At 44.9% G+C, this 17633-nt stretch overlaps 2 protein-coding genes across 2 annotated transcripts; both read left to right on the top strand.

Annotated features, from left to right (window-relative positions):
* The first annotated feature begins 4474 nt into the window (after positions 1–4474).
* Positions 4475–8742, top strand: LOC104263497 (ovomucoid-like). The gene is given in 9 exon segments (XM_009820208.2): positions 4475–4543; positions 4546–4651; positions 5134–5156; positions 5720–5844; positions 6105–6150; positions 7068–7195; positions 7336–7381; positions 8086–8207; positions 8697–8742. Coding segments are annotated over 9 exon segments (711 nt in total).
* Positions 8743–12176: 3434 nt separating this feature from the next.
* On the top strand, positions 12177–16189 carry LOC104263496 (serine protease inhibitor Kazal-type 6). Its single transcript, XM_009820207.1, has 4 exons — positions 12177–12234; positions 14370–14395; positions 15256–15368; positions 16144–16189. The coding sequence occupies exons 1-4, from the start codon at positions 12177–12179 to the stop codon at positions 16187–16189; spliced, it is 243 nt and encodes an 80-aa protein (XP_009818509.1).
* The last annotated feature ends 1444 nt before the right edge of the window (positions 16190–17633 follow it).

The raw sequence follows: 17633 nt of genomic DNA, 5'->3' as shown, positions 1-17633 counted from the left end.
CTCACAGTCAAATAGTTAATGATCTTAAGTGACAATGTGTCACTTTCCAGAGACTGGAGAGAGCAGCTCTCTGAAGGGAGACAATTTGTTTCCAAAAGACACGATTCTCTGCAACCATTTAGTGCCAAGTCCCTTCCCGAGGCGGGAATGTCCCTCCTGTGAGAGGGAGGTCTGTGTGTGGGAAGGCATTTCAGTGTCAGATGCAATTTCTTATGACCAAGACGAATTGAGGCTCTGGGAGGTAGTGCCGGGGGTGTATGGCTCAGGGGCTTCATGCTCCTTCTTGTCCCTCTCCACTGTGCGAGGGAGTCGGGGGTAAGAGACCACCGGCTCCAGCATTTATTTTCTTTCCTGGGGAGCAGCAGAGAGGATGAGGATGGCCCCCAGGAGCCATGATGCCTTGGAGACAAGCAGAGCTCCCAACTGCACGCAAGATCCCCGTGGTCCTCGGAGGGCATCTTCCAGAGGCCATGTCCGCTAAACAGGAAAATCCACCAGGCAATTGAGGGGAAACTGTGAGTAGAAACAAATGGGGACAAATCCTCCACCCTGATGCAGAGCTACGCAGTATTATTCAGGAGTAACCGAGGGCAGAGCAGGACCCCAGTGGCACCCCAGAGCCCCTGCCCCGGGGGGCAGCTCCTTAGGATGGAGGGGAAGACAGTCCTCTTTCGTGGGCACCTCGTTGGAAATAATTTTTTTGTTGCTGCTCAATAAAATCCTGCCACAACAACACAAGATCCTCTCACCGTTACTAATCTAACTCTCCCCCCAGGAAATTCAAGGGAGAAAACATTGTCTGCCTGCCGAGGTATTTTATGGTACAATTCTTTAAGCAGTACCTCAGCACTTTATGTCATTATCTGATGTTTGTGAATTTAGGAAATGTCATTCAATTACCCCACAACCTGATTAACACATTGCATGTAGTTATTTTCTGCTCTATTTTATATCAGTGCTTCTGGTTTAGTGTATTGTTCTACTTGTTGCTGGCCAAAATATACCTCAAGCCAGTCTAGACCTCTCCGTTAATGCAATTTCTCTCTGAGGCTTCATTCAGGATAAATGGTTTGTTACTATGTTCTTACCTGACGTGGAGAAAAATAAAATGATGTTTTAAAAGAAAATTACTTGGAGACGTGGTTTTTGGGGGCTGGCTGTGTCAGAGCTATTGCAGCGAGGCAGAGCTGAGTCTCGCTGAGGGATTGGGATGTGCGGGGCCAGATCCTCAGGCTTTTGCTGTTAGTATGTGGCTCCCAGACAGTCAAATTATTCCAGACACTCTTGCCTGTGATATCATCTATGCTTAAACGACTGGAGATACGCAGGCAGCAATCAGATAGCTGAACTGCAAGGAGAAATATTACATGAATGCGGCTTAGAGCAGGCGCTTTGCTTGCAGTAAATTGAATTCACGTTCTCATAGAAGATCCAGTTCTGCCCCCGTGTGCGGAGGTCTGGGAACAGCAACCTGTTTTGTGAGCTCCTGCAGTGTGCCACATCGATAGTCACAGAATCACACAGAATCGCAGAATCACTAAGGTTGGAAAAGACCTATAAGATCATCAAGTCCAACCATCAACCCAACCCCACCATGCCCACTAAACCATGTTCCTCAATGCCACGTCCACACGTTCCTTGAACACCTCCAGGGATGGTGACTCCACCACCTCCCTGGGCAGCTTTTCCAGTCAATGGCAAAGAAATGCATTTTGCACTTGTCTCTACAGTAGCACAGACTGGAGCCCAGTACCACTTTATTCTCAATTACGGTGTGGTGTGTGACAGCAGGACATGGGAGCGAGGACAGTGATACTGCTGCTGGAATAACAACATGTGATCTTGCATGCACATGCTCACCCTTTTTTATTTTCCAAAAAAAATTAAAAAGTATAGTTTTTCTTTGTAGCCAGATGAAGCCCTGTGACAAGTTTTAAACTGAAGCAGGGAAAATAAATGAAGACTCTTTTTGATCATGTTAGATTGTAGACTTGTTTGAGATAGGGACTCTCACGACCAAAGGAAAAGATTTCCGGGAAAATATCACTGTTATGGGAAAAAATAATGCTGGGTTAGAAACTGGGTAGAATTTCCAGAAATTGGAAATTTACCTTAATACAAGAGGATCCATCATATGACTACCAATGTTTATCCCACTCATGTGGCCATAACCTTCTTGAAAGTTTGCCCTCCAAGAACTTGAAATAGCAGGAAGGGTTTTATTTAAACTTTTCTGTCATTCTCATATCTGTAGAAAGGTTAAAACAATCCTACGGCCAAAGTCACTTTACTGAGCCCACCATCATGAGACTCTTGAATATCAGAGGGGTTTTGGCAGATGAGTTCATTTTGCCCTTCTCATTTGCAACATGTGTATGACATTTCCTGAAGCTCACTCTTCCAAATGCATGGAGACAGGTTACTTTTGACTGCTCCTAAAGCCTGTTTTCAACCCGTCTGCTGCCCCGCAATTACCTCTGTCCCATTCCCTCTGTTTCTTATTAACGGAGCTCCTCGTGCAATCCCACATCACACCAAGCCCAGCAGCTCTCGCTGCCCTGCCCTGACTGCTACCAATTATCTCCCATCCTTTCTCATAGACCCTGTAGCAAGACTCTTCCCTTGCTTCGCTTTTTCTCCCTGCTGCCCTGCGAAGTGGCAGAGATTACTGGAGAAAAAGAGCTGCTTTTGGGGCTGTCCTGGTGGGCTACCCAGACCCGCAGAAGCAGCATGGGGATCAGAGGGGGACCTCCCCAGCGGATCTAATTAATCAAAGGGCAGGTGTTGGCCAAACATGAGAATGATGCTGCTCTCTAGCAGATACCCTGCCATTCCCAACAGCTCCTGAGTGACCAGCTTGATTTCAACCTGGCAGGAGAGGCAACCGGAGAAGCAGCACAGTTTCTGGTAACTGGGGATCTCAGGTCTGGAGGTGGACATGGAGACACTCAGGTTGCAGTGCTGAAGAGGAGACAGACTGCATTCCTGTGGCCTCACGAACCACCGCAGAGCCAGCAAGTGCCATCTCCACCAGTGGTTGGTGCAAGTTCTGAGGCAGCCTTGTTTTCAGGCTTTGGCATTCTTGCCCCTGGGGAATAATCAATATTAATGCTTCTGTGATTACTGCTTCCCTTCCAAATATGCTCACAATCAGTTCAAGGAATCAGAAAGTCAAGTCTCTCAGGATGCTAAGAATACAACAGAAACAGCTTTCAAAGGAACCCTTCAACTTCTGATATTTGTGAATGAGATCCAAATAGCATTACTCATTTATTTTTCAGAAAAATGATTTCACTGATATGAACAGGCCAAATCCCGCAAGCTCTATTCTGTGACTACAGTTCCCTTACACTTTCAGCTACATTTTTATGATTTATCTGCCCATGCCAAGACTTGAACATCTCCCAGGATAATACGAAAAACAATTCTGATTTTCTATTTAAAACTCAGACTGCCTTTAAGCCACATGTATGAATCAAGCTTCTTCTAAAGCACAAACGTGTTCCATCCCTCACTTCCTTCCGTGACTACGTTGAATCAAAAATGTATTATTTTATGCAATATTCCTTATTTGTTTTTCCATACACTTGCGATAGAGTTGAACCACTTAACACAGCCTAGCACATTATTCTTCACTTATCTTCCTTAAAACACAACTTTCAGCTGACACTCTAAATTTAATGCCATATAATAGAGGGGGAAGAGGGGAGCCTAAGGACTCACCTTCTGTTTGCAGCTGCTGCAAATTTTTCTTGAATGTCTTTGATATTAAGAAGCCTGTGTCACCTGCACAGAATACCACTTGCTTGCCATTAAGAGGAAACATTATTCCAGTCCAGATTTAAGGGTACTTATTCTCATCATTTATTAATCAGACTCATGCCCATTGCCAACAGATTAATAACTCCTGCTTCTACATAGAAATGTCTTTATAAACTTCTGAAGTTTTAGGTAATGCTTTTCTGTTGTGATGACTGTTTCCTTCCTGTTGGTGAGAAATCCCGCGTACCAGGAAACTACAGGAGAGAGTGCGGAGAGATTCATTGAGCCCTCAGCATCTTTAAAGTACACTGATGCCTGCCAAACCCCAGATTTTATGTCTGTAAAAGCTTAGAGTGTCCCATGCTGCTGTCTCCCCACTCTGGTGTACCATGCAACTCTCCTGGAGCCCAACAACTGTCTAGTGTATGTAATATGGCGTGCACAAGTACAAACGCTTTCAACAAATGGGCTTTTTTTGCTTTACCAACTTCTATACGTAATTTCACAACATCTACTATTGAGACAGTGCTCTTGTTTGGAAATTACAAATCACTCATTGTACAGCAGGGCGCCTTTGTTAGCAAGCTGGGTGTAGCTCACATTTTTGTTTAATTCTTCTGGGCATCTCTCTAACAAACAATTATTCTTTAGAGCTCAACTCAATAATCAATACAATTTTCTTAGTTTACAGAGCAAATAATTACTTTATGGTATGACCTCACAAGGTCAGGGAGATGTATATATATAGTGCAGAGAGAGACGACTGAGAACCATCTACTGAACTCAACAGCTACAGCTTTGCAAGTAACAGACTATACAACCATCTCCGCTATGAAGACAACAAGAAGCGTTGCCCTTCTTGGGCTTGTGGTTCTCAGCTGCCTTTCTGGTAAGTGGTTTTTGCTACAGTCTATGCTAGTATCTCGAGTCCTCTTGAACCTTTGCCTGTATATATACATCTTAAAGGAGAGTTCAGTCTTTTGGAGAAGTGATGATTTAGTAATACATGAGCTCTCTTTCAATGAACTTTATTCTTGTGCATATAAATACTATAGATTGGTAGGACGCATTTGTCTGATTTAAACTTATGAGACTTAGTGGGGATAATAGTGCTGCAAAAGGAGAAAAGTTTATGTCCTATTTCTTCTTTAGTGAGTCAAAATTTCTAGTTTCACTAATAATTGAATTTTTAAATCTTAGCATCTAAATTCTTTTTTACTTGGAGTAGATAAAACATTCGGGAAAGCAATCACTTCTCAGTAATAAGAAAATGTATTTGGTTACTCTGTTGGGAAGTTGATGATTCCAAAGGAATTTTAGTCAAGGACATTGTACAATTTTTATATTTTATAATCTCTGTTTTTATTGCAGAAATTGTTATTGCTCAACGACGGGTGAGTAGTAGATCTTTGTTGTTTAGTCTTGATTTCTAAGTCTAGATGAATAATTCATACTCACACTGTAATGCAGGGAAGGCTTGAGGGAGAAAAAAGAAGGGAGTGAAAGAGAAAAGAAGAAGGAAAAGCGCCACTAAGTATTATACCACCTCTTTTCCCCAAAATAAGAAAATATCTTTGTCAGAGAAAGATAACTTACCATGTTGATGATAAAAAAGACAGCGATTAATAATGTAGAGCGAGAGTCAGCACACCACAGAATGCCAGCAGAAAATCCATACAACTATTGAAAAACTGCCTAAACGTCTTCCCTGTCTTGATTCCCCAAGGAATGATCATTTTTGCCCGCAATGCTTGCCAAAAGTACTGGAAGTCTTAATAGTGAAAAAGTGCTTTTGCACGTTGTAAGAAACACAGTATATTTTTGTTTCCTCTCTTCACCATGGAGGAACGATAGAGAAAAATAATGACCAACAGTAGTTTCCCAACGCAGCAAACCCATGATTTATACAAGCACACCCTCCTCTCCACTTGGAGACATTACAAGTACTTTTTAACAGGCCTTCTGCAGCACGTTCCAGTTTTCTGGAAAAACGCAGCTTGCCTGTCCCCGCAACTACGAACCCGTCTGCGGGACCGATGGCGTGACCTACCCCAATGAGTGCACCCTCTGCAGAGAAATCTTGTGAGTATAAGGTCTACCGATTACCTACAATGCCAGTACAAGCAGCAGACAAAAGCCTTTGGGGTTGTGACTAATCGCGGGGTGGACTAGATTTTTCATCAGTTTCTCTCTTCCCTAATGCCTGCGATCTTCCGTGTCAAAGCTCCTGAATCTGATTAATTACTGGGTCTTTACGAGTGGAGATACTTAATGAGTGAGATGACTCCATGGTATCGACAGATTAATTGTTCCTTTCCTTCTCTCTCTCTCTCTCCCTTTAGCCGTAACAGAGCCATCGACAAGAAGCACGATGGAAGATGTGTTAAGGTAAGGTCTGAGATCGGTTCCTTCTTCTGCTGCACTGAGCAGAGGTGGGTGAAATGATGGCAGAGAGCTAGACAGAAACCTCACCTATGATTAATTCTGTATTAAACCCACAAAATTTCAAACTGTCAGAAATGGAATGAAAATGAGGAATTTCAGATTTGCAAGAATTTATTTTAAATTTTTTTTGAACACTTAAAATCAGTGAGTTTTAAAATGTTATCTTGTGTGTAACACCAGACTTAAGGATGGAAACTTTTGATTTCAGTAATGTTTCACTGTTATCAAAACACTTCTCTTTAGACGTAGAGGCTTGTTGAAGCTAAGAAATTCCCAGAGGAAGTTTGGATTTTGACTAAATCATAATTTTGTAACAGAAAAAACAATTCTATCAGAATGTTTATCATAAAGTTTGTTTATCGATATATGGAGCTACTGTGAAGTGGAGAAGTATCTCTATTTATAGTTTAGAGAGAGAAAGTAAAGAAACACTCTGGCTGTGCAATTTAACATAATACAACGACTTCCATTTCAGTACACTCAGAGTAATTGCAGAAACACCGAGCTGAGCGTAAACTCCATTTTCAAGTAGCATCAACATTTTGCAGCAAAATTGCTGCCGCATAAGGCATTTTAGGGAAAGATCCTTCATGGTGGTGTTCATGGTGAAAATCCCCAAGACGGCAGGGATGAAGCCTATTTCAGGACAGGAAAAAACCCGATACTCAAGGATCATGCTGTACCCAACGTGCAGGATTTCAATTGTTTGTGCTCTTCCAACACCACCGCGCTGGGGCTGGGAGCTCCTCTCCCCTTGCAGCCCTGGGGAGAGCAGGAGATGTCTCTTGCACCACGCTCCATTACACAGGACTGATGCAAAGGGGAGCAGAGATTAAAATATTGTTCTGTGCCTGTTTCAGCTCGACTGTACTGGCTACCTGAGATCAGGCAGTGGTAACGCTATCCCCTGCACCCTGGAGTACTTGCCCATCTGCGGCACCAACGGCATTACCTACAGAAACAAGTGCAGCTTCTGCAATGCTGTGGCGTAAGTGAAGGGGCTGGGTCACGGGAGGGGTTTCTAGATCAGTAGGTGCTCATGTTGGTATTTAGAGTGTAACGAGGTAGTTTGACTCGTGAAGTGGCTGCGCTGTGCTCATTCATTCTCAACTCCCTTTCTTCCCAAAGGAATGGACTGGAGGTAAACCTGCGCAATGTTGGAGAATGCTTCCAGGTAAAGCGCAGAAATCTGCACTCTTAACTGCTGTTACAATGCATTTTACAACACAAATTCACTGAATCATAACTAAATAATAGAACCACCTGCACTGTCCTGGTGCATTTGACCTGGAAATAGGATTTGAGGAAAATAGTTAAAGTATGCCAGGGTCAAAGGGTATTGAACCAAATCCATGACTCAGATATGCAGTCCCCCCTCTGACCTGGGAACACAGCAGTCAGTGGGTGCCAAGACCTTCATTTACCAGGAAAGGGGCTGAGCAAGAGATGCTGCTGCCCCGCTTCTGCGGGAGAGCAGGAGGGTCATATACGACCAGCACTATTAGTAGCGATGATTCCTCAGGTGGGATTACTTTCTGCAGTGTGGCTTGCGACCATCCACTTTCTGTACACTTGCCTCTGCTAGCCTGCTGAACCAGAGCAGAGCAGCCAGTGGGAGAGCCAGCCTGGAAATATCAGCACGGTCATTTCACTATTTATAATAGCATTTATAAGATTTTTTTCCCCCCCACTTCAGGCTGCTCCAGGGAAGCATTTTCTCTGCCTTTGAGTTTGCGGAGTCGCTAGAACAACAGAGCCCTGCACCTGAAAAATGCTTTTATGCTTTGCCATATTATAAACATTAAAGAAAAATAAAGCACTCATGTAGGAAAATAAGGGGAACAAAAGCTTTAAATCCTGTTGTTGCTCCATTATTAGGAGACAATTGACTGCAACGGACAGAAGGGTAACAATCTCATCTGCACCGCCGACTATAACCCCCTTTGCGGCTCCGATGGTAGAACTTATGGAAACAAATGCCAGTTCTGCAACGCAGTTTCGTAAGTATGGCACTCACCATGTAGCCATGAAACCAGAGGAGCTGGAGCACACACGCATTGGCGGCAGCTGGTGTGGAAGCCCCGGAGCTCCCGTTAGCCCCTCAGTAAATCCGTCCCTGCTCCGTGTCCCTCTCCCAATGCTCACTCCTCTGTCACTCCCCAGTCACTGAAGATCTTTAGTCCAAGTGAGTCTTCTCCTTCCCTTGCAATTAAATCCAGATCCCCATTTGCAGGCTCACAGTGTTGCTGACTCCCTCCCTGCCAGAGTGATTTAAACTGTGACCATAAGAGGTGTCCAAAATTATGGGGTTTGCCCCAAAACTCTTTCATGTGAGAAAGCGTGTAATTTAAGAGATCAGGAAAGAGGTGAAACATTAAGTGAAATACTTTATAACTTGGAGAGTGTGAAAACATTGGCTTATTTGGGTAAAGTTAGACCATAAAACTGAGATCCATGTCCGTAATTTTGGTCTCCCTCTTTCTCTTCAGGCGGAGCCGCGGAACTCTGCTCCTCAGACACCGTGGTGAATGCTGAGCACTGGAGCCATGAGCTTCACCCTGATTTTTCCCTTACAAATCCTGCAATCAAACATGCTCTTCCCTACTCCCTTGACTGTTGCACATTGGTCTCTGCTTTGATTGATCAATAAATTAAATGCAGCCACTCTCTTTGCCATGGACTGGTTTTTCGTTGGGGTTTTTTTTTTCAGGGCAGGGGTAATGGTCTTCAGGCTTTTAGGTACTTATCTCTCAGGCAGGAGAAGTTGTGAAATAAACCACACTAAAGAGCAAAGCGTAACGCCCATCACACACCAGCCCAAGCCCTCATGAGAGTACGTCACTCCATACCAAACCATCAGAAGAGAAAAACCAAGCTGCTATAAAATACTGCCACTTTCCTAATTTCAGTGTCTTATAGAATGTAAATGGACTTGTCTTTGTAACAACGCTGAGTCTTGGAGGAACTGGTCCTTTTAGGGGCCCTGGCATGGGGGGATGGCCCTGGGGAAGTGTGAAAGAGAAAGGTGGCTGTGGTCAGCCCTACCTGGTCACACCTGGGCAAGGGGCAGGTCTGGCCATGCGTTATAAAAAGGAGGCTTATGGCAAAGGGAGGAGGCTATCTCATAGGGAAGAAAATGAGGAACTGCTGCTTCCTTGAAGGGTGTGTCCATCGAGACTGTGTTGATCAGCAGAAAATTGCAGCAAGCTGGGCAAGGCCGTAATGAGCCTAATGAGAACCCCAGGAGAAATTAGACTGGGCTCGGGCTTTCAGCTTCTTGGAGAAGAGATCTGAAAAGTTGTACTTGGGGTATTTGAGGCAGAGGTAGGACAGGGGACCCTTCAGGAAAAGTTCTTGGATTTTTCTAACCGCAGGAAAGAAGGGCCAGAAGATGTGCTGGTAGCTCCAAGATGCTTTCTATCTTGGGAAGAAAGGTATGGAGATAACATCTTTGTGGGAGCCTAAAGAGTCCACTGGACGAGCAATGATAGATATGAATGTTCATGATGATGTGCCATCTTTTTGGGTGAGTCAAGGTGTTAATATGCAAACAGCACAGGCAAAAAGTCCCAAGTGCCACGGCTCACACGCTCCCTTCCTCTTTCTTTCTCCACCTCCCAGTCTCTTGTTATGTAGCAAGAATATCTGCTGCTAAGGCTGATATTTAGGACAAAATCTGTGCCTTCCAAGTCTTTTCTTTGGGTCTTGTTTCCTGAAGTAGATCGTTTCTTGACCAGGAATTTTGTAGGTGCTTCCCACCAGAAGATGAGGCTCATCCTCCCCCTGGTACTAGTACAGAGCTATGCCCTGTCCTAGGAAGAGGGATGGAACTTATTTTCAGGTTTTTTCTGTTAGTACAGGCAATATAAATGTATCATGCCTTTGTGCCTGCTCTTAAGAAAAGACAAACTGGAGAGTTATGAGAGTCCTCCCTGCTTACCTGCTTGTCTGTGTGTGAAAAATAAGTAAGGAACAGTCTAAGTAGCTAGTGGATATGAACAGAGACCTGTCAGCACAGGACAGAGCTCTGCTATAATTTCTTGTTGGCCAAGAGATTTACAGAGTGGCCGCAGACTAGTGGAGTTTTGGCCATAGCAGGAAATTGTCTTCAACAGCAAGATTCTATGGTGAGCCTCCTCTGCAGTGGTAGTTTCTGCCTGAGGAAGCCAGATACTTGCTTAGGAGCTCAGCAGGCTTTGGAAAAGCCCAAAGAAGAGCTGCTCACCTACAGGAAAAGGGAGAGCAAATGGCAAGTACTGGCTATGTAGCTGTATCCTAGATGCCTCGTGAGCTTCTAAGCAAGAACTCTTTAGAAGATGGAAAGGTTGGTATCACATAAAACTGAAGACTTACACAGGTAAGTGCTCAACTTGATACCAGCAAGACTCTGCCCAGCTACATCACTTAGACTGCAAAGCAAGGTCCAGGTGCCCTTCTTCTACCCCTGATTTTCAGGGAAGTCAGAGGGACAGAAGAATTCCCTCCCCTATGCCAGCAAGTGGCCTGTTTCAGATGTTATAAAGAAGTGGAAAGGGATAATAATGATAATCACCTGGTTGGTAATTTAGTCTCTTCCTCTCCTCAGCCCAGAAGGGATTGGTCCCTGCGGTATATTTGCTACAGCTTTAGCCAGTCAGTTATGCTGCAGCAACTGAACGTTTGGGTAGATAAAGGACTGATCACATTAAGGCTGTGATCGTGAGCAGTGACGTGTGAAACTGGAAAAGGCAAACAAGCAGTGCTGCGAGTGGCAGAACTAAGCGTGATTTTGAACGGCGCTGCGGCTGACTGACTTGATAACTAAATTATATGAGAGGCTGTGTCGTGAGCTCACCCTTAATAGACATCTGAGAATTTACCTGTCAGTCACGGTTTCTCTGCTGTGTGGATTTTAAGATGTCTAGCAAGCTGCAAACTCTAATGCTTCCCCAGATGTAGGGCATTTGCTGGCTGAGGACGTTAGTAGCATCTTCCCTCTGTTGCTAGAAAAGTGTATAAAAACGTATTTATTATTTTTAATTTTTTTTACTCCTATGTCAAATTTGGTTGGAAGTAGTTGCAGATTCAGAATTTACTGGGGGAGCTAATAAACTGATATATCTATACACGTTGCTCTCCTAAGCCTTGTCTCCTTAGGAAAGCGTACTAAAATTTTAAGCTTATTCTTATCTGAACAGATACCTTGCAAATGGTGCAGCTGAACACAAATATTTGCATAGACTCAGCTGGAAATAAAGCTCAAGTCTCCCAATTTCCCATCAAATTCCCTTCATTGCCACTTGCTGTGCGAGTGGAGCCCTAACATATGTTTGTGAATGTGAAAAACTGGAAAATATTGACAGCTAGAGTTTAAAAAGTTCGGGAGGAGAGTCAGCAGTCCTATCTGGGACTGTGCGCACAGCTATGAGAGCATGTCACATCGGTGCACTTCTCCACCCCAAACCAACAAATTTAGAACCATCCTCAAAAATAGCCAGGGAACAACGTATAATTGGTTTCACAGACAACACATTCTCATGCTGTGATTTATTTCGTAACGTCTAGTGAGTGTCATCACGCCGCACTCAAAGCTTCGGAGCTGGCATTCAGCGAGGGCCCAGAGAATGAAAATTACCAGCTTCCCCGATGAATCACCGCTTTGAAAATTCACCCTTGTGAGAATCCTGTGACTATTTAGAAAAAAAAAAAAAAGATATTACAAGCCCGAGTCTATCACTCATATAATTAGCCCTTTCTAGGTTTGATGTGGACAGAGCAGCATTCCTAAAGCACCATAAACATGGCCAGGACCAATAATGGCTTTAGAAATGAAGCGGAGAAGTTCTCACAATTAAGGTGGGGAATGAGGACAGCTACGGATGGGTGCATAAATACACAGAAAGGCAGGTCTGTGTGCACACTGTGGGCTCCGGTGCTGAGGCAACACCTCCTGCACAGATCACTTGGCTTGGGCTGGAGCTACCTGCAGCATGAAGGTAACAGGTGCCTTAGTGCTTCTCAGCCTGCTGCTGCTCTCTTTCTTCTCCGGTAAGTGATCTTCTCCCTAGCCTAAAAAAAAAAAAAAAAAAGTCAAAATCTTTCCTGACAACAGCAGACTTTGGAGAGCCTTGATCACTGGATGACAGGCTTGAAGATAAAGCTGAGCAAGTAGAAAATATCTGCAGGACTTGCTCACTCGTGTGACATATTTCCACTCCTCATGTGCCTCCGCAGTGAATAACGCAGCGGAGGTGTCACTGGGAGACAGAGCGAGCAAATTCTAAGCAGCTCTTTCAGCAAATGTACCAAAGCAGAGTGTAATTATGAATTTTTGGTATCAACGTTCGCTGGAGAGTTTTGTTGAACCAGTTAAAGAAACTCACTCACCTCAGGGTCATCAGCTCTTGTTTTGATCCTAAGCATCTTGGTATTTGATGTTTTCCTTGGAGATCTGGAAACGTAATTAGATGAAAGTTTCAGCTTTCGTTTATGTTGCAGAGAAAAGCTTGAAAATTAAATTCAAATGTCCTCAAGGAGTGAGAACAAAGAGGGCAAATTAAAAGGATCCAGCATTTATTTATCTGGAGATTTACACATCTCTCTGATCTGGAGAAGCTGAGTGATGATTTTTGAACATATAGGTCACGTCAGTGTTATCAATTGCTTGCGTCCAGCTGACCCAGCTCTGGAAGGTTTGTGGTGACAGTTATTGAAGAATGTGCAGGACAATAATTATTTATACTTGTTTTTCTGAGAATAATTTGAATAAAGAATTCACTTGAGATAATTGCAAGCTGTGCGTGGAGAAAAGAGGTGAATTACTTTGTACATGTTATTCATTATGAAATATTCATCTGTCTCTAATTGAGTCTTAATTGGGACTGGGTTCTGTCAGAGTGCTGAAGCTTCCTTCCAAGACCAGGCAGAATAGCAGCAAACTCTGTGATCTCCTATAAAATAAACAAATGTCAAGAGACACCATCACAAAATCTTGTGTAGCCACATATAATATTTACAAAAACTATCTAACAAGCTATTTTTTAAGTAATAGGCAGATAGCCGTAACAGTGACTTCACAATGAAGGTAGCCTAGCCTAACCTGAGGACATGATAAATACACCAGTGCTGGGGATAAAACACCGAAGGGCAGTACAATCGGCAGAAGAAGTAGGGTGGGTTGATGGGTGATGGTCTGGCTGACTGAGGCTTGGGTGGGATTTCCAATGCATGGGGGCCCAAGTGGAGGACAAGGTCCTCCCATTCCTGCCACGGGTTCCCTCCTGCTCAGAGCCACCTGAGCAGCATCACAGCTGGCAGTGACCCACCGACCCAGCCGGTGCAGCCTCGCATCCGAACCTCTGCTGCCCCGCTGCCGTGCGAGATGCTGGGTGTTTGTCCCACGGTGTTGTGACCCGGATTCTGGAAATCCACATTCAGTTCGCCCTTGAGTGTCAGGCTCCCCCTTAGAGACATCGCAGAGTCGCCCTGTCCCACAGCTACGACTCAACCTACACGCCTGACTGCAGCCTTTGCAGTGAAGAAATATGAAGAGGATGGACTGATTGCCTTCAAGCCCGGAGCCTGTGGTTACAGCGGGTATTTTTGCACTCTTACTGACCGGCAGTGCCTGTTCTGCCCTGTATCACCCCATGACATCTCTTTGTATCTCGCCCGGGATGAAGTTGTTCTGGGAGAGTCTCTGGGCTGTGCCGTGCGGAGGATGGCTGTAAAGCTGACCACAGGGTCCCCTTCTCCTTTTCCACGGTACGCTCTTGCTAGCAGTACCAGCCGTGTTTGCTGTTCAGAGGTGCAGGAGCCTAAAAGCCTTGAAAGTCAATAGAGCTTTAAAATCTCTGTTGAGTGCGGTTCCAGATCCGATACGGCAGCTCGCTTCCCCGGCAGTGGCTGCCTTCCAGGAGATTGGGTTATGTGTCTGAGGTGCAGTTAGCAGCTGAATGACTGATTACATGGTATTTTAGTAACATTTTTCAAAAAAGCAAAATACTGAAAAGCAATTCAGATAATGTATTTCCTGCCCCCTCCTCCGCCGCACAGGATGACGGAGAAGGAAAAACCTGGTGTATGTTTCACTGCGGTTTGCATAAAGGGTTTGTGACTTTAGTTCAGCCTCTATCAGAAAATAATGCTGACGTGTAAAATCTCTGTTTGTTTTTTTATTCCAGATGTAGCGGGTCAAGACATTGAAGAGGTTAGTGTAGCTGTTTCTGCTTACTGAATCTGCATTTTCTAGAAGAATGTTTTTGTAACCAAGATCTTGGTGCGTGGTAAACAGTTTTTAATGTCTGCTGGGAGCAGGTGGGTCCTTCCAAGAAGTCCCAGCACTTTGGGGAGTTCCATGTTGTACAGGGGATCTACTATGTGGCCACATTAGCAAGTAGACAGGGGAAATGGATGGTTGGTTTAGCAAATGCTTCCCATGATTAGGTCTAGGGTGCTTGCACAGGGTTGTGTTTGTACACAGCACCACTTTTGTCCACTTTGCTCCATTGTCCAATCTTCTCATGAAACAAATGGACTGCTGAGAGTGTTTTATTCCCCCAAACAAGGCCCGTTGCTGGGACTTGTCCAGCAACAACATACCTGTACATTTCCTGGACACCATTTTTAATTTCCCATGGACTATGGTTTTCTCCTCCTTCTGCTGGGAAGGCAGAAAGCTCAGCAAGCACCAAGCTGAGTGCACAGTTTCGCAAGACGCGTGAAGCCATGCAGCATTGAGCTAAATTGGCACCAAATGCCTGAAAGAGCGTTGGCGCTGACTGTTCTCCTACATGCCTAAGCTAATCCACACGTGTCTTTGGGAGATCAAGACTTCTCCCAGGTGACTACAGTTTCCCTCCTCAAACATGGGGCAAAAATTCCCCCAAAACACTGCTTCTGCTCATTTCTGACAGGGCTTTTTCTTTCAGTAAATAGGCAGTGTCTTCTCTGCCGCTTTAGTCCTCTCGTCAGAAAAAGCATTATATTACTGACCTTATATCCAATTTGGAAAGTGAAAGAAAGAGTATGGAAGTCCTGAAAGGGTTTTTTTTTTTATTCCTTTTGCAGATTTGTAGAGAGTTTGTAAACAGAAACGTGTACTGCACAAGGGAGTCCAACCCTCACTGCGGCACGGATGGCGTCACGTACGGAAACAAGTGTGCCTTCTGCAAGGCAGTGCTGTAAGTGAAAGTAGAGGGGATTGAAATAACAGAGAGAGTTGGCTCCATTTCCACGTATGTAATGATGTTCTTCATGGAGGGGAGGCCCTGCATCCAGGCTGCTCCTCTTGTATGGACCCTGAATCCTACCAAGTGGAATATTTCCTCCTTGGAATGGAGCTGTGTGAATGCCAGTTAATTTTAATTCATTTCTAGGCTTTGCACGCTGCTGGTTGCCATGCCGAGAGGCAGCACGGGGCCGGGGAGGCAATTGCATCCTGCCTGTACCTTCTGCACGCACTAAATTGATGCACATTTCCCACTATATGCCATAGGCTGCAACTCTCACTGCCCACACTTCTGGATGCTGAGAAGTGTCTGGAGGAATGCGGGAGCTGAGCTGTGCCAAATTATTCCTGAAAAGTCTGAATGGACTTTGTGGAACAAGACACAAAATCTCAGAGGAAGAACCTGAGTTTCTCCTTTTCCTGAGCTCTGTGACCTTTTAAAGGAGATGCAATAGGAGCCAGCACGTCTGGACTTGAATGTACTTGCAAAACATTGGGTTTTCCTTAGCAGTCCTTAACATTTGGTGCACACTCAAAGCTGCCTTACCATAGGGGAAATCAGAGAGGAGCAAGGAGAGGAGAAAATGGCTCGATGCTCCCGGTGAGGCACCGGGGTACACTAGCATGGGTCAGGCAAATGGTCCTGTTTGGACGGATGAGCTCCTTGTCCCACACTGCTGTGTCTGTCATACACTGCTTTGTCTAAGTCTGTCTTGCTCCTTTTACAGGAGAAGTGGAGGGAAAATAAGATTGAAGCACGTGGGGAAATGCTGAGTCCCCACTGTCACCAAGCAGCAACAGCTGAGCCCCCGTCAGCAACGGCCACAGATGCCTGTGCACGGACACAGGAGCGGCTTGCCCTCATCTCTGCCTTCTCTGCTCAATAAAATGAAACTCAGCATGATTCTTTGGCTGGATTCCTTTTTCTGTAATACCCAGAAAAGCACTTTGATACAGCCGTGCTAGAGCCTAATGCGTGGCTTTGCTATACTGTGCTATTACACCACCCTCCTCCTGGGAAGCAAGGCCCTCCCTGTGCCGGAGCGGCGATTCCCACGGCTCCCGTGGGCTGTGTCCTCCCGTCCCTGGCAGCCGTAGCTCTTCTCTCTCCGTCCTGCCTGACAAATTGGCACACGTCTGCTGGGCAGCCAAGCAGCGCAACCACCCGTGGGCTCCTGCCCAATTCTCCCCATCCCAGGGGGTGGGTGACAGCGGGCGCCTTTATTCTTTACCCAGCCTCCATAGACATGTTCCTTCCTCTCTCGGAGGTTATTGTGGGAGGGTGACAGGAGAGCTGGTGAACAGCGTGACTGCATATGCCTCATCTCCTTTGGAAACCAGAGACAAGCAAGCTGAGGCTAGGGAATATTGCTCCATTTAAGCCTGCAACAAGAAGATGGCAGGTGGAGGCTGGTTTTAGGCAGAAGCTGTGAGGTTCTTCTTTCCAAATCAGTCTCTTTCTTCTTCGTTCTAAGAGAACGCTTTGTCTTGAAAACTGAGAACTCACCAGCATTAGTTTCCTGCTGCCAAGTGGCTTCTGATGCTAATAAAATTATATTTAGAAGAGAACCAGATTGTCTAAAGTGTCAATAAATAAAAAAAAGATATTCCCTGGAGGAGAAGAGCCGTGGGCTTCCTCTCCCCACCTCTAGGATAAACCCTCCCTGAGTCATACACAGAGCTTGATTTTCTAGGAGCAAGCATTTGTATTTATCTACAATTTTTAATGCACATAAACTTTATTCCTTTCTTTACTTTTCACACTGCTGCCCTGTCTCTTCTTGATGCTGGCTGGAAAATCCTTCTTTGTGCAAACATGAGAAAGTGAATTCTATAGTCTCTCCCCATTCACTGTGCAAAATTCACACAGGGAAATACTTGTGGCATCCCCTTGTTAAAACATTGGCAGCAGATCAATGGGACACCAGCTCCTTCATGTTAAACACTTAACTTTCAAAGGGAGCTTTAGATTTTATCATGAGCCTCAGGGGTCAACATATTTTGCAAGCACCTAAATGCTGAGCATCTAAACCTCTCGACCTTGTCTGGACGGAGCTTGAGTGTTTGCCTATCACGCCACAATTCACGCTTTGAACTCAATTGGGGCGCAATGCCTAAAGAGGCCTTAACAATGCGCTCAGCACACCTAAAGCTGACTTCTCTTCTCATAATTCACAGTTGCGATGCCAATTCTGGCAAATCCTTTGTCACTTGGTAA

Source organism: Gavia stellata, chromosome 16 (genome assembly GCF_030936135.1).
Source record: "Gavia stellata isolate bGavSte3 chromosome 16, bGavSte3.hap2, whole genome shotgun sequence".
Classification (NCBI taxonomy): domain Eukaryota; kingdom Metazoa; phylum Chordata; class Aves; order Gaviiformes; family Gaviidae; genus Gavia; species Gavia stellata.
The sequence above is the reverse complement of the archived record's forward strand: the minus strand, read 5'-3'. Positions and strand labels throughout refer to the sequence as shown.